Source organism: Halichoerus grypus, chromosome 11, assembly GCF_964656455.1.
Source record: "Halichoerus grypus chromosome 11, mHalGry1.hap1.1, whole genome shotgun sequence".
Classification (NCBI taxonomy): Eukaryota; Metazoa; Chordata; class Mammalia; order Carnivora; family Phocidae; genus Halichoerus; species Halichoerus grypus.
In genome coordinates, this window is record NC_135722.1 from 103,690,106 (window position 1) to 103,717,424 (window position 27,319).

General features: G+C 38.8%; 1 protein-coding gene across 8 annotated transcripts in view; it reads right to left on the reverse strand.

The window, feature by feature from the left end:
* Positions 1-27,319, reverse strand: part of POU2AF2 (POU class 2 homeobox associating factor 2) — a 484,065-nt gene that overhangs the window by 75,579 nt on the left and 381,167 nt on the right. For all 8 annotated transcript variants that reach the window (XM_036106883.2, XM_036106882.2, XM_036106877.2 and 5 more), the window contains one exon: positions 24,688-24,807. In XM_036106883.2, the coding sequence (XP_035962776.2) occupies positions 24,688-24,807 (120 nt within the window). The remainder of the gene's footprint in view (positions 1-24,687; positions 24,808-27,319) is intronic.

Here is a 27,319-nt window from a genome sequence, read left to right on the forward strand (position 1 = left end):
CCTACACCAGCCCTAACTAATAACTGTGGTTTGGATCAAGACTTTATGGTCAAATAACAAATGAATCACTTTCTTCCCTTTCCCTCTTTTGGCAAGAATTGAAAATAATTAGTGATCTATTCAACAATTCCAAATACTTCTGCTAGTCTCTTTGGAAGAAGACTTTAATATATTTGCTAGAAGAATCTGGCTGATGTCCAAGAAGGCTGCACTTCTAAGCCATTTTTTTTTATCTTTTCAAGGAGGCAATTGTGCAGAAACATCAATTTTAGGGGACAAAAGGGAATGAAAATGAAATGGAACCTGGGTTTGCCTTTAGGATCTTTCTTCTCGGCTTCTCTTGTATCGATTTTAGACTTATCCACCCAGCCCTCCGACCTGATTCCTAGACCTACCAGATTCTTCATTTCTGTGAGCCTTCCATTCTCCTTATCTCCAGGCTGCTAGACAGTTCCTCTGTGGCTGCATCAGTGAAAAAAACCCATCAGTTAGGTGCCCACTCTGCTCCACTGTTGTGGTGTATGCTTCAAAGTTGAATATGACCTGGCCCCTGACCTGGAGGAATTTATTGTCTAGCAGGGAAAAGACACACAAAGTGATTGCAATGCTTTGTGATGAGTAGAGACATCTCTAAAATAGCAGAGTGGGTGAATGCTTCATCCCACTTGGAGGAGAATCTCAGGCTGCCCACAAATGCTCCTTCCCCTTGGCTTTGGATCGTCTCTCAGTAATCTCTTTCCCTCTCTTCCTGGTTCTCTTCAGCTGTGGCTCTTGGAAAGGGCCCTTCACTTCTGCTCCATTTCTCTCTGTCCCCCATTGGCCTCTCTGAAGTACATTCCAAAGCCATATGTCAAACTGACTCTTCCCTTTTGTGAAGCTGGCCCTTTTCTCCCATTGCTCTAGGCTAGGATCAAGGCTTACTCCTACTTGGGACCTCATTTGTTACAAATCTATTTGTTTCCCACATATAATCTCATCTCCCCAAGAGGATTTATCATCTCTTGAGGCAAGACTATGCCAGTTACTTCCATAATATATCTCTCATAAAAACCAACAATTTTGAGGGCATAGAATCTGCTCCACAATAATTTTTGAAATTTGGTTTTGTCAGTATGGCCTCAGTATTCACACACACATTTGGACATACAGAATTCAGTGAAAGCCAGTAATACAGAGAGGGGGTGTCTAGGGAGATTTTCCAACCAGAAATGATTTTGTTTGTGTATTTCAAACCTTATTATTTTTCATTTGATCCTGTAAAAATATCTCTTGAGTTTTAGAAAATAAACTGTCTAATTTCACATCCCTAGTGGTTTGCATACTGCATCCATTTTCAGCAGACCTTCAAAACTGATGTGGACTTCATCATACATGGACACGGAAGACAGGGATGGGAACTTTCCCCAACCTTCGATATTCTAAGTCAGGATCTTCAAAGATGGAGGATGGCTCTCTGAGTTCAAAATGTTGATCCATTTTGTCTGACTCTGGCCTCTGGAGAAGAGGTAGGATTCATATAATCTCTCAAAAATACTTCCCTACGTTTGGTGCCTTCTGTGCTCAGGCCCCTCATTATTCTCTTCAAGCGTTCCTGTGACCTGCCAATTATCTAAAGGCTTTTTTCTTTACTCTATAGAGTTATCCAACTTTCCTTATGTTTCTTCCATCCCTCTGCGTGTGTGAGCTGTGCTCTGATTTTTCACCTATTCATCAGCACCCTATAAGGGTATGGACAAGTCGTATTAAAATTAGAGCTATTTGATTTTTTTTTCATGGTTGTAATGAAAGTTTTGGTGAAGAAAGGGATTAAAATTACTGCTTTCAATGCTGTGTTCCCTGCTGGTAATTCCAAAAGCATATGGATCATACATTTTTTTCTCCCAGTAAGAGAGAAAAAGTTTCTTTTGTAGATAATCCTTAATCTTTTCTTCTGTGAATAAGGTCCCTTAATAGAATATGAGATGGTTCATTACCCATGTTTTATATATTTCTCTATTGTTGGATTCCCTTCTCAACTCAACCATGATGTTCTTTTTTATTTTTTTCCTTAACTTAATTCTCTGCTGTGACAACTGCCCAGGATCTCCTAAAACAGTGTCGTATGCATGGCCTCACCCTCCCCTCTTTTTACCTGGAAAGCAAGGAGTGTTCTTTATGGAGCCAAACCCAATGTGTCACTGCTGCTCTAGGGCCCACGTCCTTCACTTTCTCTGGCAGTTATTTTAAGAGTAAAATCAACTTTGTTACAGAATAAGGAAGCATTTTCTAAAGTGTTCCTGGGTATCCTAGTTCTGTAAAAATGCTTCACAAAAAAAGGTTCTGTGGTCCTATAAGTTTGGACACATGGCACACATACTCATTCCATCCCCTTCTGGGAGATTTCCAATGCACATATTGGCATATATTAAATATATTAAAACCTCGGAGAAATCCTGCCTCTGACAAACGTGTTTACTCTTGTCTCCTTGTCATTTCCCAAATGTATTGGATCAGCAAGCCCCTTGCATTCTTGAAGCACAAAGTTGGTAAAACCTACTTTGGGAGATACTGTAAAAGGAATTAGGAAGTACAGCTTGATAAGCCTGGATAAATCACAGGTACGCAGCGGCGGATTCCTGTATCTGTCCTACTAGGTCCTATTTGTTGTATCAGGAAAATGCAAGCTTCATGGGGGCAAGGACTTTTATCAGTGTTTAGCAGTTCACTGCTGAATCTCCATGCTCCGGCATGTATTTGCACTCAGTAACCATTTGCTAACTGGGAGAACACCTGCACCTCTGGACCACAACGGGTACCAGGACCTTCTTAGCTTAGTCTCAGGGGGGTGGGGTGGCCTTTGTTTCAGCCTGAAACTGCACTTTTACCAACTGCCTGAATTCTATAGAATTCAATTCTATAATTTTTCTTCTCCTCATTTTAACATTCAGAATTTCCTGAATTCTTTGTCTTTAGCAGTCGTGTGCCCCACATTTATCCTATTCATAGCTCCCCATATATTCTGACAAGTCTTTCTGTGTATTTGGGGGAAATGCCTTTGTTATGAGTCTTGCCTCCTAATGTAGAAGTCAATACTAAAATCTCCAGGTTTTTTTTTGCAGGAAGATGCATGACAACCATGAGGAGAATGTTGTGGGGAATAGGCTTTGTTTCAGACCAAGTGGTGCTGCTGAGGTCAGCTTCAATGTAGAAACAGGAGCACTGGTGGGGCCTTCAATCAAGTGGCGTGGATTGCTCTGGGGTGGCCGGGAAAGATCAGCAACTGCCTCACCAGGCCAATTCTGCAGGGTCGTCTGAGCCTTGTTCCTGGAAGCTTAGCCATGACCTGGTTTTCCAGGACCCAGAATTTAACTCCTTCCGATTTGTTTAAATGCCCCTACTAAACATGATACCCATCCTATAATTCTGCAAGTCTCAAATTCCCATTTCAGAAGACTTTTTCTTTTTTTTAATTTAAAATTTATTTAAAATTTTTTTAAATTTAAAAATATTTTTTAAAAATTTAAAAATTTAAAAATATTTTAAATATTTAAAAAAATTTTAATTCCAGTGTAGTTAACATACAGTGTTCTATTAGTTGCAGGTGTATAATATAATTATTCAACAATTCTGTGCATTACTCAGTGCTCATTATGATAAGTAACTCTTAATCCCCATCACCTATTTCACCCATCCCCTCACCGACCTCCCCTGGTGAGCATCAGTTTGTTCTCTATAGTTAAGAGTGTTTCTCGGTTTCTCTCTCTCTTTCCTTTATTCATTTGTTTCTTAAATTCCACATATGAGTGAAATCATATGGTATTTGTCTTTCTCTGACTTATTCTGCTTAGCATTATACTCTTTAGATCCATCCATGTTGTTGCAAATGGCAAGATTTAATTCTTTTTTATGGCTGAATAAAAAAAAAATATATATATATCACTTCTTCCTTGTCCATTCATCTATCAATGGATACTTGGGCTGCTTCCATATTTTGGCAATTGTAAATAATGCTGCCATAAACATAGGGATGCATCTATCCTTTTGCGTTAGTGTTTTTGTATTCTTTGGGTAAATATCCAGTAGTTTGATTATTGGATTGTAGGGTAGTTCTATTTTTAATTTTTTGAGGAATCTCCACACTGTTTCCCATAGTGGCTGCACCAATTCACATTCCCACCAACAGTGCATGAGGGTTCCCTTTTCTCCACATCCTTGCCAACACTTGTTTTTTCTTGAGTTTTTGATTTTAGCCATCCTGACAAGTGTGAGGTGATACCTCATTGTGGTTTTGATTTGCATTTCCCTGATGGTAAGTGATGATGAGCATCTTTTCATGTGTCTGTTGGCCATCTGGATGTCTTCTTAGAAGATTTTTTTCCTTATTGCTAAAGATTTCTATACTTTATAGCTGCCTACACCATTTTTAAAAAAATTTCACTTACCTCCTTTAATTAATTAAACACACACAAACATTCCTCCTTTGCCTCTTTGTCCTGCCTGTTTTTTGGGTTTTGATCACACTGTATGTATGACTCTCCCCTTCTGAAGGCCAATGTCTACAATGATTTACTTTTTATACTGGGTCTTTTTGTTTTTAATTTGGATAACTGAGACGTTGAAGGATTCTTAATCCCTCGTAAATGATTTCTTTCTATGCCTCTCTTACACTCCGGAGATTCTTTTTCACTGAAGTGGTCATGCTTAGGAACTATAGATTTTATTTCCCCTTAGTTGGAATCATCTAATTTAAATTTTAAATAATTTAGTTTAATATTCCAATCATTATATCTGCCAAGCACATTTGGGAAGGGAATAGGGAGACAAGATTAGGTTTGGCTGCTAGTAAGAAAGATCCAAAGTAAAAGTAATTAAAATAAATCAGAGATGTATTTTTTCTCTAACAAGAGAAGTCTAGAAGTAGGCTAAGAAGGTACTAAGTATGGTGACTCTATGGTCACTGAGGGCCCAGTCTCCTCCTTCTTTCTGTTCTACTGCCCTTAGTATGGCTTTCATTTTCAGGGCAACCTGCTGCTCACAAGATGGTTGAATAGCTATAGTTTTCCATCCTGCCTCCCATTTGAATCAATCCCCTTTCCAAGAAACCACATGCAATGACTTACACCCATGTCTTATCATCTACTTCCATCTATAAGGGATGCTTAGAAATGTAGTTTTATAGTTGGGCAAATTGCCATACCCAATGATGGAGGGCTCCGCTTTTATTCAAAGGAAAAGGAAGGGAATACATACTAGGAAAACAACTAACAGTCTCTGCTTTGAAGATTTTTAAAAAAAAATTTACTGTTTTTTTTGTTATTTTTTGTTTTTTTGTTTTTAAAATTTTTATTGCTGTTTTACAAAAGATGCTGTTGACTATAAATCCGATGTAAAAATATTGTGAAGATTTCTCACAAACCATCTTTTATAGGAAATAATCATGGCTCAATTCTTTGCATTTGGAGGAATGTTCAGAAATTTGTGTGGTCTCATGGGTCAGAAAGTGGGCACAAATTATGGGCATTTACAGCCACTGTGAGAAATGTCCTCCAGGATATAAGCCAAGCTTACTTTGTTAGCATAACTTCTGATATGCATTTAAAAGAAAGCACAAGATGCAAGACATGTTCCAAATGAAGCATTTTAATAATGCTCCATCATAATTAATTCTTGAGAGCCAGATTCACAATTCAAGGCATTTTGAGTTTTTATAAAAGATTTACAACTTTGAACACAAAACAGAGTCAGCTCCCTCTAGGCTCATTTAAAAACCAAATCATAACCACCATCACAGAAAATAGTTTTGTTATTTCTTCTTGTTCCTGGGTAGATAATGGGAGGTTGGGTCAGGGTGATCCAAGTCAGAGAAGGGTCTGCTCAGGATAAAGACACATGATGCAGAGAAGAAATTGTCTATGCTGATGTCGTCTTGGATAAGGTATGTTGGCATGAGCTTTCTTTTGTCATTTTTAAAGTGACAGGTTTAAAGCTCAAGACCAAAATCCAGTGCTTCCTAACACTTCTGTAATGTGATTACCTTTTTTTTTTTTTTAAATTCTGCTTACTTGCAATCCACCAAAAGTCAGCTTCAAATCATTCATAGTCCCAGATATCCAAGGGTCAGAAGACTGAGTCATTTCTTCAGGGTTATTTATTTGGACAAATAACAAAGAATCCAGACTTTGCAAAATACTGTACAAATCTTGCCTTTTCTCCTCCTTCCTCCCACATAGCTCATCCTTGTAACAAACAACTGGTTCTGCTCAGCCAGTGTGATGTATTCATAACCACCCTTCCCTTCCCTTCCTCCTGTGGCTTGCTGCTGTGTAAAAGGAGGATGCCATGATGCCAGATGCTTTATAAGCAGCTGAGGAGAACTCATCGGGGCATGACTCTGTGCCCCATCTTAGAGAAATGGACATACAGTAGCCCTGTACTGTGGGAGGATGCAAGCTTCCAATGAGACCAGTGATGATCAGATGGATTAGTGCTGGGGGCACCAATGTGTGCCTGGAGCTGAGTTAGCACAGGGGAGGCCGGGTTCAGCCATGACCTCCTGTCTTCCCAAAATGGTCCTGCGACGGGGACCACGGGAGACTTTTCTCTGGTTTGACGGTCAGATGCTTCATCAGCCCAGGCTTTCCCGCCACTCTTGCAGGTATTCAAAGAACATCCTGGGTGCTGGAGAAGCAAAACATTCTTTCAGCACTGGCAACTTTTCCATTCAAACCCAGCCAAGGCTCCGCTGAAGGGGAGAACTACCCACTTCTCCAAGTTGTCAGCCTTAGTGCTGTGAAGCCGCTCCTCCGTGTGGTTTGGAGGCTTCCCAGCGGGAGGAGAGCTGCAGCAGTGGTGGGGATGGGAAGGCAGTGTGGACAAGGGGCAGGAGACACACCGGTGTATCCTGTGCTCCTGCCCAAAAAGGAAAGGATGGAGTAGGAGATGCGGCTCCAACTCTGGGTGGGCATGAAGCAGGCTTATGACCGCGGCTGCCACCCCTCCCCGGTCTGACAGATCAGACTCCGTGTGCTTCATGGATCAGCTTTGCCGAAGTCTATTCAAGTTACTTCATTGTTTTATCATTTTCCTAATTTGCAAAGAAACAGATACAATAAAAATATAAACAAGAGGTGCTATCAAGCACTTTAAAAGGAAAAAAACCATTCCCCAGACAGTTTAATGAGGAACATAAAAGAGCAACCAAAGGTTTATAGTATGTATTTTTTTTCCCAAAATTTTACTTGAAGTCATGTAATGAATATGTGAAGCTAAAGCAGTGATTATTTTGTTTTGAATTAAAATTAATTTGTCTATTTATTCAAACTCTGAATTATACAGGAGGAAAACTGTGGCTCTTAAATCATCCTCCAATTTTGGAGAGAAGTTTTTACTGTTTATTCATGAAGCACTTTCAGCAGGGCACCCATGGTCTTTTCAACTGAAATAAAGTAAAGTGCAAGATGAAGCCGACTAGCAACTCCGAGCTTAAGTTCTGGTTCTGGCCTTTTGTTTTTGTCTTCTTGAGCTTAGATGCTGACTTAGTACCATGTAGGGATGGAGAAACTTGACATTAGGAGCAGGATCAAACATCTGGAGGCCCAAGACCCTTAAAATGGCAAGTATTTCCGAATGTGGAAGATCAGGAAGAAATTTACAGTGTGGGATGACAGATCACAAGGGCTTGAAAGCTCTGATAAAATGACAATGACAAAGGTTAAAACTCTGTTTTTCCTTTTCAGAGCACAGATTATGAAGTTCCTAGGAACAATGATCTGCTTCTTTTCCGAAAATCCTTTAGTGTAACATTTTTCTGAGTAAGTTACTGTTATTCTTACATTTTCATTTTTCTCTTGGCTTGCTTGGCACCTGCCTTTGTCAGTAATGTTGACATGATCTGTTTTTCTCTCTGCGTGTGTGTTTTATGTATACACAGCTTCTCTAGAAGTTTATATATATAGAAGTTACAGGGAAGAGGTAGAAGCAATAAAATCCTCATTTAAGCCGGAATCTGGAAAACTAAAAAGACAACTGTCAAGGAGGAAGAGGAATGTCTGGTACACAGTAGGCGCTCAGTAAATGGTTCTTGAATGGGTGAATAAGGGAAACTCCTCCTTCAGTAAAAGACTGTTGCTGGGCGCCTGGGTGGCTCAGTTGGTTAAGCGGCTGCCTTCGCCTCAGGTCATGATCCTGGAGTCCCGGGATCGAGGTCCGCATCGGGCTCCCTGCTCTGCAGGGAGTCTGCTTCTCCCTCTGACCCTCCTCCCTCTCATGCTCTCTGTCTCTCATTCTCTCTCTCACAAATAAATAAAAATCTTAAAAAAAAAAAAAAAAGACTTGCTATTTCAGAGAATTACATAGGTGAAAAAAATTATGTCATACAGTAGCTACATAATGTTATTCTTTTTTAAAAAGATTTCATGTATTTATTTGAGAGAGAGAGAGCAGCAAGGAGGGGCAGAGGGAGAAGCAGACTCCCTGTTGAGCAGGGAGCCCCACGTGGGGCTCCATCCCAGGACCCTGGGATCATGACCTGAGCCGAAGGCAGACGCTTAACTGACTGAAGCCACCCAGGCACCCCTATAATGTCACTCTTACAATATCCTCGGGAAATGAGTAGGTCAGGTGTTGTTGTTACCCCCATGTGCTGATGCAACTTGGAGTTTGAAGAGACTTGCTCAGAACTGGTAAGCGGCGAGCCTGAGCCACGGCCCCAGTCAGGCGATTCTAAATTCTGTGCGTTTTGTCACTTTTGATTTCTGTTCTCTGTAGCGCACGCATGTGTGTGTGTGTGTGTGTGTGTGTGTGTGCCCGCGCGTGTACGGGGAAGTACCCCAGTCTTCAGCAACGGCTATGTCCATGGTCTGAATGTTTATGCTTTCCCAGAATTCATATGCTGAAAATCTAATGCCTAAGCGGAGGACAGTGGGAGCTGGGCCTTTGGGAGGTGACTAGCTCATGAGGGCAGAACCCTCCCGGATAAGAGAAGATGGGTGTCTGAATAAAAGAGGCTGCAGAGAGCTCCCTTGCCCTTCTGCCCTGTGAGGATACAAGAAGTCTGTGACCCAGAACGGGGCCCCCCCGCCAGCCATGCTGGCTCCCCGATCCGGACTTCCAGCCTCCAGAAGTACGAGAACAAAGTTGTTGCTGTTCATAAGCCACCCCGTCGGGGGTACGTCGTTTCGGCGACTGCAGCACCGACCGGTGCACTCGTCCGTGTAGGCCGGGAGATTATTCAAGTTACCTCTGTTCCTGTTTTTCAGCTTCATCTTCGCCCCTCACTTTGTAATGTCCATTCTGTGTCACATTACTTGTTCTAGAATAGTGACTGAAAAACAAACTCTTTGAAAGGAGAAAGGGGGATAAAAAAAGAAAGATGATAAAGCTTTATTGCAAAGCTGCGGGTCCACTGCCTTTGTGTTGGAGAATTTCTTCGGCTAGAACATCCATCTCCTATGTCTGTCCTTTTACACATGTGCAACACATTTCAGAAGGACATGAGTGAGTTGAATGAAAACAAACATTCCGCTGCCACATCTCCCTCCCGCTCAGCGATGGGCTCTCAATTCTTCACGTGGAAATGACCAGTGGAACCAAGAGCAGGCAGGACAAAGACGCAGCAAGGAGTTTCTTGGCAGAAGCAGTGATTCAAAGAACTAAAACAAACTCACACACCAGGGTGATGTTGTTCCTGGACCTTGGAGAAAACAGCTGAGACGAAGAGGTCTGGGTTTGACCAGGGAGAGCCTCTTTCTGAGTGTGACCTTTTCCTTCAGCATGCAGCCTTTGGAGACAATAGAGCAGAATCCCTGTTTTCAAACAATGACTCCCCTTCCCCCTTCGTTGTCACATGTTTGTGTAAGACTTCAGATCTGCAGATATATTATACTCAACATTTTCTGCCATCCAGGAGTTGACCGCAGGGAGAATAGAGGAACATTTTTTGTTTATGTAATGTATTGTGCCTGAGAACCATTGTGCTTTGGAGATAGCTCAGCAGTGTGTCCGTTTCTGCCTGCGGTTCTTGCCCAACGAAGTGCTCACTGCCTTGGGAGCTCCTGAGTCTGAGGAGAAGGACTACAGAGAGCTGCTAAGCCCATTTCTGGGACCTAGTACGTAGAAGGGTTGCCTGAACTCCCGGGGGCCCATATGAACAGGCTTGATCTGGAGATCTGGCCTTACTTGTGCCAGGAGGAAGAATTAAGCTTGAGAAACCCCCTCAGCCACAGCCCTCTCTCAGGGAGGCAGCCAAAGGCACTTCCTCTCAGCAGGTTACTTTGCTTTCCTTCATGGCGCCCTGATGACAACAGATTGAACAAGACACTGCACACACTAATCTAACAAGGGCAACCCATACACCAGATAAACAAGGTCTCATGACCTCTGAGGTAGCCAGGCTCCTTCATGAGTATCGATAGGGATCTTCTCTTAAGGAGTTTCAATACCACACACACACACACACACACACACACACACACACAGAGGACAGTGAAACAGAGGGGGTAGGAGAGGAGCAAGAAGACACAGACACTGAGTCAAAGGCTGCAAAACCCCTGAAGTAGGGAAAGAGGGAGACTCTGACAAGATAATCTAGTCACCAGAGCTGCCACAGTATTTTTTCTGGATTGCATTTTTCTTTAGGGGCTGTGTTGAGGTATAGTTCACATGCAATAAATGACATACATTTAATGTGTAAAATTTGATAGGCTTTGACACATGTATGCACCTGTGAAATCATCATCACAGTCAACATAATAAACATGTCCATTTCCCCCAGAAGTTTCCTCTTACCCCTTGGGAATCCTTCCCTCTTGCCCTTCCCTGTCCTTTCTCACTTTCCCTAGCCAAGTCATCTGCTTTGTGCCAGGCATTTTCCAGAATTTTATATTAGTGCAACCGTACGGTGCATGCTCTTCTTATCTCTCATCTGTCATGCAGCATAATTTTGAGGTTCATTCATGTTGTTGCATGTATCAATAGTTATTCCCTTTTACTATTGAGAAGTGTACCATTATATGAACACTTTTGGTTTTTTCAAAAAATCCATTCACTTGTTGATGTACATTTAGATCACTCCCAATTCTCTGCTATTACAAATAAAACTGCTATGAACATTTGTATACAAGTCTGTGTATGAATATGTGCAACTTTTCATATGCTTATTTGCCATTTATATATCTTAATATCCCACGGGTCAAAGCAGAAATAAAAGGAAAAGAGAGTATTTTGAACTGAATAAAAATGAAACTACAACATATTACAATTTGTGGGATGCTGCTAAACTGTTACTTTGAGGGAAATTCATAGCACTAAACACCTATAAGAGAAAAGAAGATGTTTTATAGATTTGTGGCCTCAGCCTACACATTACAAAACTTGGGGGAAGAAAAGCAAATGAAATCTAAAATATGGAAAAGAAAGGAAGTAATAAAGAGCAGAGCAGAAATCAGTGAAGTTGAAAACAGAAAAGCAATAGAGAAAATCAAGGAAAGCAAAAGTTAGTTCTTTGAAAAAGTTCAAATATAACCGATGAAGCTCAAACCACATTGATCAGGAATGAAAAGGAGAAAGCATTAATTATCAATATCGGGAATGAGAGAGGTGTCATCAGTAAGAATTCTACAGATATTAAAAAGATAATGAAGGAATATTATGAATACGTTATGCCAATAAATTTGACAACTTAAATGAAAAGGACCAACTTCATGAAAGATACAAACTATCAGAACTTATTCAAGAACAAAGAGGTAACCCAAACAAATTGTATCTACTAGAGAAATGAAATTTGAGGTTAAAAATTGTCCTGCACACATATCCAAAATCCGGGCCCAAATGGCTTCACTGATGATTTATACCAAATATTTACAGAATCAATAACTGCAATTCTCTATAAAATCTTCAAGAAATTGAAAGGAAGGAAATATTTCCCAATTCATTCTATGAGGCTAGCCTTACTCTGGTGTAAGCTAAAACATTTTCAGACAAAGCATGAACATCACAAGAAAAGAAAAATGCATAGTTGAAAAATTCCTTAACAAAATTTATAAAATCGAATCCAACAATATACATAAAAAATAGTACATCATGACCAAGTGAGCTTATCACAAGAATGCCAGGTTAATAATTCCTCTGAAAATCAATCAATATAATTCACCATGATATAGACTGGGGAAAAAAAGAGAAAAGAAAAAGAAAAACTGTCTATCTTAATAGATGCAAAAAAAAAAGTATCTGACAAAATTTAACATTCATTTCTTCATAAAAACTCTCAGCCACTTAGGACTAGAGGACAACTTTCTCAATTTGATCAAGGGCATCTGGAGCTAACATCATATTTAATGGTGAAATGTTGAATACTTTTCCTCTAAAATAAGGAACAAAACAAGGATGTCTGCTCTCACCACTTCTATTCAACACTGCACTGAAGGTTCTAGACATGTAATACAGCAAAGAAAAGATATAAAAGGCATGCAGCCTGTAAAGGGAGAAATAAAACTGTCTGTATTCATAGCTACTTGATCATCTATATGGAAAAATCTTAGGAATCTACAAAAAGGCACTAGAACTTATAAGCGAATGCCTGATATAAGATCAATATACAAAAATCAACTGCATTTCTTTACACTAACAATGAGCAATCAGAAACGGAAAAAAACCCTACCATTTACAATCATATCAAAATAGGAAATATTTAGAGATAAAGACATAAATCTAGTAGGTAACATGCAAGACCTGTAACTGAAAACCAAGTAACATTTCTTAGAGAAATGAAAAACTTAAATAAATGAAGATATATGAATGCGACATATATGTGTGTGTGTGTATATATATATATGTATATATATATCACATTCATAAACTGGTAGACTCAATGTTGTTAAGATGTCAATTCTACCCAAATTGATTTATAGATTCAAAGTTATCCCAATCAAAATCCCAGCAGAATTTTTGTAGAATTTGATTTTAAAATTCATTTTGAAATGCAACGAACCTAGAATAGCCAAATGACTTTGAAAGGACAAAAGGAAAGTTGGAAGACTTACAGTACTGACTTCAAGATTTACTATAAAGCTATAGTATCTAAGATATTGTGGTAATAGTGTAAAGATAACAATCTTCAATGTGTGTGCACCTAATAACAAGCTACAAAACAAAATGATAGTAATGCTGATAAAACTTAAAGGAAAAATAGACAAATCTACAACTGTATTTGGAGATTTGAACATTCTTTCAGTATCTGATAAAAAACGTAGTAGACAGAAAATCAGAAAGGATATAAAAGAGAACAGAAGAATATAAATGAACAACTTGACCTTATTAACCTTTATAGAACACTATCTGCAAAAACTACAGAATACTCATTCTTAAATACATATGGAACATTCACCAATATAGACTGTATGCTGGACCATACAATGAGCCTCAGTAAATTTTAAAAAGAAAGAAAGAGAGAAATCCTACAGACTATAATAGAATTAAATTAGAAATTAGCAACAGAGCTATCTAATTTATTAAAAGAACTCTAATTTATTTGGAAATTAATCAACACACTTCTAGATAACCTGTGGACAAAAGAAGAAACCAGAAAGAAAATTAGAAGATATTTTGAACTAAATATGAATGAAAACAGAACATATAAAAAACTTGTGGGATGCCTCTAAAGCAGGGCTTAAGGGAAGTTTATAGCTTTAATATTTATACCAGAAAAGAAGAAATGATGAATTTTTCATTTTAAGAAGCTAGGAAAAGAAGAGCAAATTAAACCAAAGCAAAAGAAATAATAAAGACATGAGACATAATCAATTAAGACTGAAAATTTATGATAGAGAAAGCCAATGAAGCTAAAAATTGGTTCTTTGACAAGTTCAGTGAATGAGAAACACCAAGACTTACCAAGTAAAAAAGAGAGAAAGTGCAAATTACCAAAATAAGGAATTAAGAAACGAAACTACTCCAGACTTTCAAAATTCAAATGCCTATAGACATTCAAAGGATAAAAAGGGAATATAATGTACAAATTTATGCTAGTAAATTCAACAACTTCAGTAAAACAAATTCCTTGAAAGATATAAATTAACAAAACTGACACAAGAAGAAATAATAAATCTGAATAGACTTATATTTATGAAAAATATTGAATTCATAATTTAAAATCCGTTCTCTATGGAAAGCCCAGCTGGTTATGCAGGTGAGTTCTACTAAACATTTAAGGAAAAATAATACCAATCCTAAACAATTTTTTTTCAAGAAATAGAAGAGGAGATAATACTTCCCAATTTATTTTATGAGACCAGAATTACCTTGGCACCAAAACTAATGACATCACAGGCAAACTATAAACCAACCTCCCTCATGAATATATATATGCACAAACCTTATCAAGTAACTAGCAAATTTAGTTCAGTGACATAAAAAAAGTTAATACCTCACCGTCAACTGATATTTATTTCATAAATATAAGATTGGTTCAAGATTTGAAAATCAGTATCAGTTACTGTAACTTATCAGATTAGAAAAATAAAGGACAAAAATCACACAATTGCCATAGAGAAAAAAATATTTGTCAAAATGTAACACCCATTTATTTAAGAAAAAACCTCAGCAGCCTGCAAGTAAAAAGAAACTTTTTTTTCAGTCTGATAAAGGGCATCTACAAAAAACCTACAGCTAACTTCTTCTTTAGTGGTAAAATCTGAAAAATTTCCCCCTAAGATTAGAAATAAAGCAGAGATGCTCACTCTCACTATTTCTACTTGACATTGATTGAAAAAGGATGAAAAAAGTGTCTTTGTTCATAGACAACATGTTATATATACAGACAGCCCTAGAGAATCTATATAAAACCACTAGAACAAATAAGTGAGTTTAGTAAGGTTGTAGGATTCAAAATCAATATACAAAAAGTAATTGCATTTCTATATACTGGCAATAAACTTCTTTAAAATAAATTCAATATAATTTAGAATAGCATGTAAAAGTAACAAAATATGTGTAAAATCTGTATACTGACAAAACACAAAAATACAAAAATATTTCTGAAAGACATTAATGGGGACCTAAATTAAATGAAGAGTTATACCACGATCATGGATTGGAAGACTCAATATTGCTGAGATGATGACTCTTCCTCAAATTAATCTACACATTCAACATGATTCCAGTCAAGAGCCAGTAGGCTTTGTGTGTGTGTGTGTGTGTGTGTGTAGAAATTGGCATGTCATTTCTAAAATTTATCTAGAGATTCAAAGAATGTATGATAGCTAATATAATCTTTAAAAAGAAGAGCTGTACTATAAAGCTGCATTATACACACACCGTGTGCTATTGGTGTAAAGACACACAGCTCAATAAGAGTTCAGAAATAAAACTACACCTTCAGTTATGGTACCAAAGCAATTCAATGACAAAATGAAAGACTTTTAACAAACAATGCAGGAACCACTGGATATCCATATGAGAGGTGACCTCCAACCTATATCTCACACTATACACAAAAATGAATTAGAGATGGCTAATATATCTGAATATGAAAGGGGGTGAAAATCAGCCCTTGGAGGGTAAAAAAATCTTGGATATTACAACAGTTTGTGGCCCTCCAAAGGGTCATAGTACAAGGACAGATATACATTATATCTGTGGATATTAACACATTTCATGTTAGGGGACTAGGCTGATTAGAAAGAGAATATCTAAAAAGACTCCTGTGGAAATACTGTTGGTATGAATTGTGTCTCTCAAAAACTTAGGCTGAAGTCATAACCCCTGGTACCTTCAAAGTGATCTTGTATGGAAATAGGGTCTTTGCAGATATAATTAAGAACCAAAGATGAGGTCACACTGGAGTAGGGTAGGTCCCTAACACAATAACACAATATGACTAGTGTCCTTATAAGAAGAGGGGAAGAGACATAGAGACAGACACACAGGGGAGAAGGCCACGTGAAGACAGAGAAGAGATTGCAGTAAAGTGTTACAAGCCAAGGAATGCCAAGGATTCCTGGCAAACCATCAGAAGCTAGCCAGAGGCAAGGAAGGATCCTCCCTGAGGGCTGTCAAAGACAGCAAGGCTCGGCCAACACCTTGATTTTGGACTTCAAGCCTCCAGAACTGTGAAACACTAAATTTCTTTCTTTCTTTCTTTTTTTTTTTAAAGATTTTATTTCTTCATTTGAGACACAGAGATACAGAGAGAGAGAGAGCATGAGCAGTGGGAAAGGCAGAGGGAGAGGGAGAAGCAGACTCCCCGCTGAGCCAGGAGCCCGATGTGGGGCTCGATCCCAGGACCCTGGGATCATGACCTGAGCCGAAGGCAGACGCTCAACCATCTGAGCCACCCAGGTGCCCCAAAACACTAAATTTCTGTCGTGTTAAGCCCCTAGTTTGTTACTTTGTTATGGTGGCCTTAGGAAACTCACATGGGGGATGACATGGTAAAAAAGGTCAGGAAACTTTGTTCTAGAAGAAAACATAGGAGAATATTTTTGTAACTTTTTGTAACTTTTGGTTAGGCAAAGATTTCTAGATGGATCCAGAGAGCACTAGTCATAAAGGAAAAAAACAATGAAAATAGGTTTTCATCAAATTACACACTTCTGATTACCAAAAGGTCAGACCTGTTAAGATCATAGTTAAGAAAATGAACAGAGAACCCACAGACCAGGAAAAAATATTTGTCATAGATAGCTAACAAAGGACTTATAAGCAGAATATATGAAGAACTACAATTCAATAATAAAGAGGCAACTCAATTTACTAGTGAGCAAAAGACAAATAGTTCACAAAGGAAGAGATCTGAAAAGTCAATAAGCATGTGAAAATAATGCTCAATATCATTAGTCATCAGAGAAATGCAAATTAAAACACAATGAGGTACCACAACACAGCCACTTGCATGGTACAATGAAGAAGACTGATGACTCCGAATGTTGGTCAGGATTTCTCATTAAGTTAAACATGTATCTATCCTCTGTCCTTGCAATTCCATTTCTAGGTGTTGACCGAAGGGATATGAGTAAGTATACAGCAAAAACTGTAGACAAATATTAACAGCCAAAACCTGGAAAACAACTCAAGTGTCCATTATCAAGAGAATGGATCAGTAAACCATAGGGCGTTTATACAATGCCTACGACTCAGCAATGAAAAGGAAGAAGTGACGGATGGGGTCAACAACATAGATGGAGCTTGAAAATATTTTGCTGAGTGAAAGAAGCCACACCCAAAGTGTACCTCCTATACTCTTCCATTTATATGAACCTCTGGAACAGACACAAATCCACTCTATAGTGATAGAAATCAGACCAGTGGATTCCTGCCCGGAGGGACAGTCGAGGGGTTTACGTCAAAGGGGGCACAAGGGAACTTTCTAGTGATGGAATAATTCCACAGCCTGAGGGAGGTAGAGGGTACATGTGCGTGCACAGGTTAAAACTCATCAAGCTAATAAAGTAGTTAATGTCTGTGCATTTTACTGTTCCACTTGATGGAGGTCAGGGAAATGGCCATTCTCCCTGATGTGGCTAGGTCAGCATGGAGAACCCCAGTGGGCTCCTAAGTGGAGGAAGCACTGAAACTTCTCAGAGTGGAACACTTTTTGCTTTTTGATAGCTGTGTGGACGCAAGGGCAAGCGCCATGCGAGCACATGGGCAGCTCAGTGCCAACATTTAAAGCCTATGTTCTCCTGTGTCTAGAACCATCTATCTCCCCGGAAGCCTAAACTCTCTTACACACCCGGTTGTTGTGTAGGTAAATCAAAGGAAGTGCATCACGAGCCTGTGTAAAGAAAGTCAATTCATACACTGGGAAGTCTTACTAAAAGAAGTAGTGGAAGGGTCTAAAACTCCCATACATTTACAAGAATGTTGACAGCATTGAAACAAACCCTTTCCATAATGGGCCCCAAAGTCTCTCTTAAAAAGCCCGCATTTGGGGTGATCATTACACTTGTTTTCTTCCCATTTCTCGTTCAGAATGATTTTCCTAAGGGAAGGGACCATCTACTCTACCACTTGTTTCCCCTTATCTTATATGAAAAGGGTCCTTTACTTTCTAATTCCTTTTATATAGCCGATTTTAATTAATGGTGATAACCGCCATCCTCCTCTCTAGCACAAAGACCTGGCTGGAGAAAAGCCACAGCTAGTAACTAACGGGCACACATCGTTACGGTTCAGAGTTAACATTGCCGGGAACAAACTGAGCTGTGAGCTTACAATAAAGTCCCACTTATTCTTTTCACCCTATTTCAGCAGCATCTCAAAAGCAATTTATTTCATTGGTTGGTGGTATGATTGGTGGATTCTTTAATATTTCTTTGTTAGCTTGTAAAGACTTTCTTTATTGTTGCTCGGTGGTTAGAATGGCATTTCATCCAGAACCTAGCACTTGATACAATATTATCCATTATCCATGTATGTGTGTGTGTATATATATGTGTGTGTTTATATACATATGTATGTGTTTATATGTATATATACATAAATACTCAAATTACATTCCAAACTGCTTTTCAAGCCCATGACAGCATGTATCTGTAAATTGCTCTTACAGTGAGGTGACACATGTTCAGCTGAAAGCAAATTCTCCCTCCTCTGAGTCCTGTAGCATGTGGTGTCCTTCCTGGCCTGGGGTTAGAGCTGGTAAGCTTTCAGAAGTACAAGGCCGCATTGCCCAAACCTGTTGTAGTTAGGCAGTCAGCAATCCCTCCATCGTTCAAAGTGCCTGTTTCCTAACTTGTAACTCTCACCTCTCTCCTGGGTAAGACGATCGATCAGTTAGGTGGGGACCCCGTGGAAGAGGAGATCTACTCCTATGGGAGTCTACCCCATGGCCTATCTTGTGGCTACCTTTGACTGAGCTCTACCGTGGGGTCTCTTGAATCTTCTGTTGCTGCAACCTCTTTCTCTGTCCCTGTTTCTTAACAGGATGTCACTCGGTGTAGGCACAATGTAGACACTCAGTTTGTGTTTGATGAATAAACTGAATGCCTGCTTGTTTTGACAGTTTCCCTTCTTCCATGGGACCTACAGAGCTCTCTCTCAGGAGGCACTGAGTTCCATACAATGCTCTATTCTTTTTGCTGGGCCTCTTCCAGTCACCCAAACACTCAGCTTATATTCCAGTCTTTAGTATTGAGGCTTTACAAATTTGTTCTTTACCCATTGGCTGCTATAATTATAAATATCATCTTTACAAATGTACCCTGAGGCATCTTCTAAAATCTTTTCTCCGGGAAGCCAACATTTACTGAGCCAGGCAGTGTGCCCTACGTACATCATGTAGGTGTTCAACACTCCTTAGGTAATTGAATCCAAACTAAATTATCCCCATTTTATAGGTTAGGAAACTGCGGACCGAGAAGCTTAAGGAATGGATCCAAATATTCGGGACAGACAGCGTGCTACCAATGCTCTTTTCCACTACTTCTTATACCACAGGTTTCTCTGACAAGGGTTATTTGAGGATGGTGGGAAGCTTGTTAAATATTACAAACACAGTGCTAATGGAATTGAGTGATTCCACTCTGCTCTCTGGGCTCCACAGGGGAGCTGTGTTAGGGTGGGCAGGTCTGGGTGTCCTGACATCTTGTGAGGACAGTATGACCCATCACTCCCCAGGCCTCCTCACTACCCTCAAAGTCACATTCTGTTCATCACTTTCCTTTAGAACCACTCGTAAGCATTTCTTCTTTAAGTGTTTGCAACCCGTGTTTGGTTTCCAGATTAAGCAGCAGGCTACACATTTCCTATGGACTCCATTAGAGCCCGCTGTGTGATGCTCTTACCTGCTTGCTGAGAACTGTCCCCAGATTTCTGTGATCTCTTGAGTTTTGTTCTTTGGCTTAAGGCAGAGATGCAGGACCATCCCAATAATGCCACTGGAGAGATATATTTTTAAATAGTTGCCTGTACCAACTCTGAGGAAGCCACAGGATTCACTCTGATAAGCCAAGTTCTTTGAGAACAGAAACTGTGTCATATTTATCCATGTATCGCTGGCACCTGGCACAGCTCCTGGCACAGAGTAATCAAGAAGTGTTGGCTTCCTAAGGTGATTAGATGTCATTGTTCGGTGCATTAGAAAGCAGTGTCAAACTCTAGTACCCGAGTGAGAGGAACATCTGTTTCTGGAAAGCTGAATTTACTCCCTAGTTCCCACTTCCGTTTATTTAAGATAGAGCTGAGATAACATAATTGGCATTAAAAAGGCCATTTTCCCCTACTGCTATTTCACTTTCTTATAGATTTCAAAGATGTGAGCTGATGTTTTTCTGGGTGCTTCTATGTTTTCATTTCATACAAGAGAGTTCCATTTGGGAAGCTATAGAAATGTAAAACTATAAAAATTCATGTGAATTCTGGAAACCTAAACCTGGACAGAGCTAGAGACCTAGAGTATGCAGCTATAGAAGGAAGTTAAATAAACAATTCTGCTTAGAAGGGTAGGACTGTTATGAAATACTTGGTGAACAGACATGTCTTTCTGCCTGAGCTCACCCAGGAACTGGTTCATGAACAGTGCTTCTCCAGGCCAGAGCCTCCCAGATTTCTCTTTCCCCAACTCTCCACTAGCAATGTGAACACAATAGGTGCTTGACAAGTGTTGACTGAAAGGATTTATGAGGGGATTAATGAAGAAATCAATTTTTTTTAAGAGAGAGAGAGCAGGGGGAGGGGCAGAGGGAGAGAGAATTTTAAGCAGAGCCTGATGCAGGGCTCGATCTCAGGACACAGATCATGACCCGAGCTGAAATCAAGAGTCGGACGCTTGACTGACTGAGCCACCCAGGTGCCCCCAAATGAAGTTTCTCTTAATTTAAAAAATGATCAGGATCAAGAAGCCTGAGGATATAAGAGATCTATTTCTTGGATGTATATTTTTCTTAGGTGTTAGAGGGTGAAGAGGATTGTGGGTGTATTTGGGTCAAGGTTTCTGCCCTGTGAAGGCCATGCAGGAACACCCCTCAGAGGTGAGTGTTCTGTGCTTACCCCAGCTCCGCCATCTGTTTGTCTACGTGCACCCTCACCCCACGTGCATAAGGAATATGGTGTGTGCTAAGGGATAATGGATCCCATTTGACTGCTTATAAAATACTCAATTTCACTTATTAAGACCAATGGTCAGAAGGTCAGTCTGAACTCATGGCAAAGCTTAAGCAGAGAACACCAAAAACAAACAGAAAACAAGTAGCAGCTGTGGCATCCATGGCTATTGATGCTGCTGGCCCATCCGAGCTTGGGCAGAGGCTGCCTCCTGCTTAGAACTGCATGGAATAGGAAAGAACGCTGAGGCAGGAACGTAAGCGAGGCTCCCCGAGGGCTAACACAGGGGTGGCTAAGCGTCTTAGATCATCACACTCTCAGACAAAGTAGAAATGGTTTCTGCGAATACTTTGAAAGCAAAATTTAGGGAATTTCAGGAGGAATGTGGTCCAAAGTTAGGATTCTTGCTTTTTCTGTCTGAGTTATGGGTTTTCTTTCTACACCCCCATCCCCAATCATCTATCATGGATTCACCTGTCACCGTCCATCTGTCTACCATCTATGTTTGTATCTATGCATGGGTGTATCTGTCATCTATCTACCTACCCATCTATCTATCTACTCAATGAAGTAGGATGAAATCATTTACAAAATTATGCATATAATAAGATTATATTAGGAACCAGGCCAATCCTGACTTTCTTACTCTTGTTTCAAACACTCACATTTGTTTAGCTTCTATTGCTTAAGACACTTTCTTACAGTATATAGTGCTCATCTGAACAAACCCCCTTCAAGTCTTATTTGCCCAAATACATTAATTTTTTTTACATCGTATTAGGTCTTCTTCATTAAGACTGTATGTTTATGAGGACAATGATTTCTTTGTGTTCCTTGTTGTTTCTCTGGACCTAGCATAATGCCTTTATTGTTAGGTGCTCATAAAGATTTATTAAATGTAAGATTACAGGAACAAAAGAATGAAATGAATAAATGAATTTAGTAAATGTATTTGAATCCAGCAAAATACCTACTACACTATTACCTATTAGTGTGGGTCTTGGAATAGGACAGACACGAGTTATGTGCATCCTACTTTTTATTAGCTGTGGGAATGTGGACGGATGACATCTTCTCAAAGCTGGTGTCTTCATCTGTGAAACATTTTAAATAAAAATGCATTTTGATCATCAAAGCTGGTTCCTTGGCCTCTGATTATCTTCCTTTATTGCCTGCTAATTCTATTCCCTTTTAGCATTATGAATATGCAAATTTGGCATGGTCCCAGGGAAGTTTCATTATAGGTTCAAATTTTATGTTTAAGAAAGTATTTTGATTAGGAAGCTACCCCTCAGTAATCATTACACTTAGTTTTTTTGGGAATTCTCTGATCTTAGACAAAGGATTTAACATTTTAAGAAAAAGATGTGGATCTTAATCTGAGCAAGATATGATCCCAGTACACTTAATTCCCAAGACTAATGCATTAGGTTTGTGGAATTTAAATCAAAGTAGTTTGTACATGTGTCCTGGGGCCTCTTGTGGGGCTTGGTTCTGGGGAGGGGAGTAGTCCCTCCCCAGAGGTGAGGAGTCGTGAGAGGGGCATCCAGCCTGGACCTCATATTTGCCAAGATCCACCACTTTACAGTTCGAGATATTGTCTTATGTACAATCATCATAATCATGTGTTAAAAGTGCTGATTTGTTAAATATAATATTGAAAGTAATATTCCACAAATTTTCTTTTTTTTTGCCATTCATGTTTAAAAAAATATTAAATCCTCAAGAAATAGAAATGACTTGCTTTCTCTCAACTTTTGAAAGCTCTGTTGGTCTGTGAGGCCACCTTTGTGTTTCTGTGACAGACATTTCCATAAGAAGCTATGCTTTTGCACAGGCCATACAACTGCTTGGATTCGTCTCAGAAAAGTGAGGCAGAGATCTCTTTGCCACATTGCTTTTTAATCACCCAGTCACTAGATGATATCCAGTAGTAGGATTAGGGATAATTACTCTGGATGGAAAACTAAGTGCTCTTGACATGTTGCAAGCTATACCTCGTCCCTCTGTGCCAGAGACAGGACTTCCTTGGCATTATCTACCAACCGCAGAAACCTAAGCTCTTAAGAAATCTCATGGGAAATGTTTGCTTCTGGCAGTGGTGATCTAGGTAATTTGGACAGAACTGATATATTTCAGGAAGATATTTTTAAATATGTAGACTTGTCCACTTTTCCATGTGTCACTTTTGCTTTATATATTTTCATGTCAAATTAGTAGCTATATATGTATTAAGAATCTTTATTTCTTCCTATTAAAGAAAACTTTCTGCCATTGTGAAATGACCCTCTAGCTGCAGCAATGCTTTTTGCTTTAAAGTAATTTGTTATTTGTTATCTTTCTATACAGCTTTTCTAGATCTACTGGGTTTTTCTTGAGTTGAACTAAAATATTTTGTGATATTCAATAAGGTTCATAGAAAGCCAGATTACCCTTATTTTATCCTAATACATTTAATATTGATGCTCTGTGAAGTGAACAACTGTAATATTTTCTGCTCTGTATCCCTATTTATATGGCTGTTGTAAGAGCTTCTTTGTTCTCACATGACCTCACCCCTGTGACTGAGCATCTGACCCAAACTGAGCCAGTATCATTTTTTTTTGTTGTTTTTTTTTGCAGATTTTGACTAGAACTGAGAGCGTCAGTCCTTATTTTGTGCTAGAAGTTATAAAGAATACTTAGGAGATTTTGGTACCCATGTTTTCCCGTTATGTAAAAGAGAGCCGTCTTTAGTGAGAGAGAAGAAAACTTAGCTGAGAGATGAGGGGTACAAAAAGGGGTAGGTGGGGTGTATTTGGGTTGCTAGTTTCAATCGTCCCTGAAACCAGCTGGGTATCTGCTATTTCAAAGGTCTTCTCTTGTCTCAATCTTTCCTGGATTCTGAGACAATAACCTCAGTCTTTTTTTTTTTTTTTTTTAAGATTTTTTATTTATTTGCGAGAGAGAGAATGAGAGACAGAGAGCATGAGAGGGAGGAGGGTCAGAGGGAGAAGCAGACTCCCTGCCGAGCAGGGAGCCCGATGTGGGACTCGATCCCGGGACTCCAGGATCATGACCTTAGCTGAAGGCAGTCACTTAACCAACTCAGCCACGCAGGCACCCAACCCCAATCTCTTGCTCAAGCTAGTTGAAGTTGGATTTCTATCATTTACAACTAAAAGAGTTTTTATAAATGTGTTCGGCAATGAACCATCCATTTTGGCTATAGGAAGATACTAAGCCATGGTTTTTAGAAAATGAATTTCAACTAGAGTCTCAGTGGTGCCAGCTACAGTTCTGCTCTGTAATTTTAAGACACAAGATGGTAGGCAGGGCCATCTAGGAATTAGCAAAGTCAGTGTAACTTCTTCTAAGCAACATTGTCTGGAAAAGTGTTTTATCCCATAGGGTGTACACACAAAGCCTTACCTTTGGCTTATGACGAAAGCCACTATGTGCAGAACCTGAAATCAGTGAACACCAGTTGTGAAACATTACTCTACAGGCATGATGCCAACCTCTTTAGGCAAACAGAACAGTTAAGAGTATGAAAACCAAAAAGAATGTGCATGATTGGGGGTGAGGAAATGAGTCTGAAGTAGGTTCACTCTGAGGCTTTATATAACTGTAGCAATATTTGTAGAGTATTTATCAAATCCTATTTTTTCCTCTTTAGAGAACAGAAATTACCTTCAGTCGTTGAAATCGGCTTTGCTCTTTGAAGGCTTGATTTGTTACCCCTGTTTCTCTTTCTGGATTCACAGAGAGCTGCCCGGTTCCTACAGTCTGCCAACAGCTTGGTTCCAAACCCTGTGGCAGCAGAAAAATAACACAGCCAATAAATCAGAAGGATTCCAAACAGACTCTAGGTCCAATATTTGTTTGTGTCTATTTAACTGTAAGAATATTATGCTTTTCTTCTTGTCAAGAGTAAGACAGGGCTGTTTCAAGGAGGGGTAAAATCATAGGAAATGAAGCTAAGACATAAGTCAGTCATGAATTACTCTTCTCACCTCTGCCTCTTCGTCTGGCCTGTCAAAGCAGCAGAAATTAGGAATTCAGATTATATAATATAATTGGGCTTCAGAGAAATATTTACTCAATAATGTCTTATGAAACTTAGTTTGCAAACTTCAACTCACGTTGAGTACGACTCTAAATCACATGATTAAACTGACACTGAAAACTGACCCAAGTGCCACAAACAATAAGTAAAAATAAGAATGAAGTAGTTCCTTATTTAGCTACCATAATTAGAAATGAAGTATTTTGCATAAATACATTTTCTAAATAACCAAATATTTTTTAAATTACTGAAACTTAAAATTTTTAGGATTTCTAAAGAACTATTTCTAAGTCATATTACATATTTCCTTGTCTTACTATGTAGAATAGGAAATAAAACTTGTTTATTCAGTAAATATTTATTAAGAACCTACTATGTGCCAGGCACCGTGAGAGGTCCCCAAGCTATGAAGAGCAAGACACATATGATCCCAAACCCCATGAAGACACATCTTAGCCATTTTCTAAGGACTCATGAGTTATTATGAATATGCATTACAGACATGAGGTTTCCAAGCGCCTCTGACTTACTCAGGGCTCAACATCTTGTTAGTTTTGTTGTGGGCAAATCCAACAACTTTTTATTTTTTTTGCTTCATGACTTCTAATTTTGGAGTCTTATTTAATAAGACTTTCTACACTACTGGGTCACAAAAGAGTTTTCCTCTTTTGCTTATCATTTGATTCAGAGTCTAGCTCTGTGTATTGTACGAAAGGATACGGCTTTGTCTTCATATCATCACATCTTTTTTTTTTTCCTATAGAGGTCCTATGTATTCTTTGTTAGGTAAAATCCTAAATATCGTATAGGTTTTGTTGCACTCGTAAGAGGTATAATATTTCCTAATTGACTATTATTGGTATAGAGGAATTCTACTGAATTTTGTAAGTTGATCTATCTGGTGATAAAGCTAACCTCTTACATCACTTCTTTTTGTTTACCTGTTGATTCTGTTGGCTTTTCTGGTTAGATGATTATATTTTCTGCATATGATGAAAGTTTTAAGTAATTTTTTTTTATAATCTTTATATTTTAGCTTTTTTTTTTTTTTTTTTTTTTTGCTGTCTTATAGGTAACTGACTAACCAGGACTTTGTAAAACATAATGGTAAGCATCTTTGGTTTGTTTCCAATCTTAACGGAAAGTTTTAAAACTTTTCTGCTAAGAACGATGTTTGCTTTAGGTTTTTGGTACTTGATCTTTATTAAGTTAAGGAAATTTCCTTTTGTTATTCCCAGTTTTTTTGAGAAGTGTTTTAAAATTACATATAGTTATTCAATTTTATCGAATTATTTTTTCTGTGTCAGTTGAGATAATCCAATGATTTATGTCCTCTAGTTTATTCATATGGTGAATTACACTGACATATTTCTGATGTTGAACCAACCTTGGGTTTCTGGAATAAAATCCACTTAAGCATAGTGTGTATTTTTAATACACTTTTGGGTTTGCTTAGCAAATATTTTTATTTAGGATCTTTTACTAGTGTTCCTGCGTAGCCCTGTAATTTTCCTTCAGTGACCTGTTCTTACCTACTTTGGGAATCAAGGTTAAACTAGTCTCATAAAATGAGTTGAACAGTGTTTCTTATTTTTTCTACATTCCATAATGACATATAAAATAAGGATATGTTCTTTGAATATGTGATAGCAACTTATCTCTAAAATTATCTTGAGGTTTGAGACTTTTGCTGTGTGGAAACCTCACTACAATTTCACTTTTTAAATTGCTACTTGTTTATTTGGGCTTTCAATTTATTTTTGAACCAATTTTGACCATTTTATATTTTTCTTTTTGTTTATGTAGTTACTGTGTAACTGTTATTCCCTTAGTTTCTGTTGCAGCTGTTCTTGAGAGCTTGTTTTGAGGTTCCAGCGGGGGAGCGCGGCTACTTGTAGACCCTTGACTGAAGAATGGTCCTCCTCTGTCCGGGAAGGGCATCCTCTTGGAACTTCTGGTTCAGCAGGAGGGAGGGGACAGCCGCCTAGCCAGCCAGATCAGCGTAATCAACCCTGGCTGTCGATCAGTGGGGTGACAGATGTTGCAGCCAGATCGCCCCCACATCCAGCTGTTCTTCTCTTTTCCATAATGTAATAATTTGTTTGGGTACTTATACAGGATATAATATATAAATTTATGAATTAGAGAATACTATGTGACATATATACACAACACTATATGAGATACTACATATAACATATACATAATATATGATATATATTACATACAAGGTAAAAATACACTGTATCACATGAT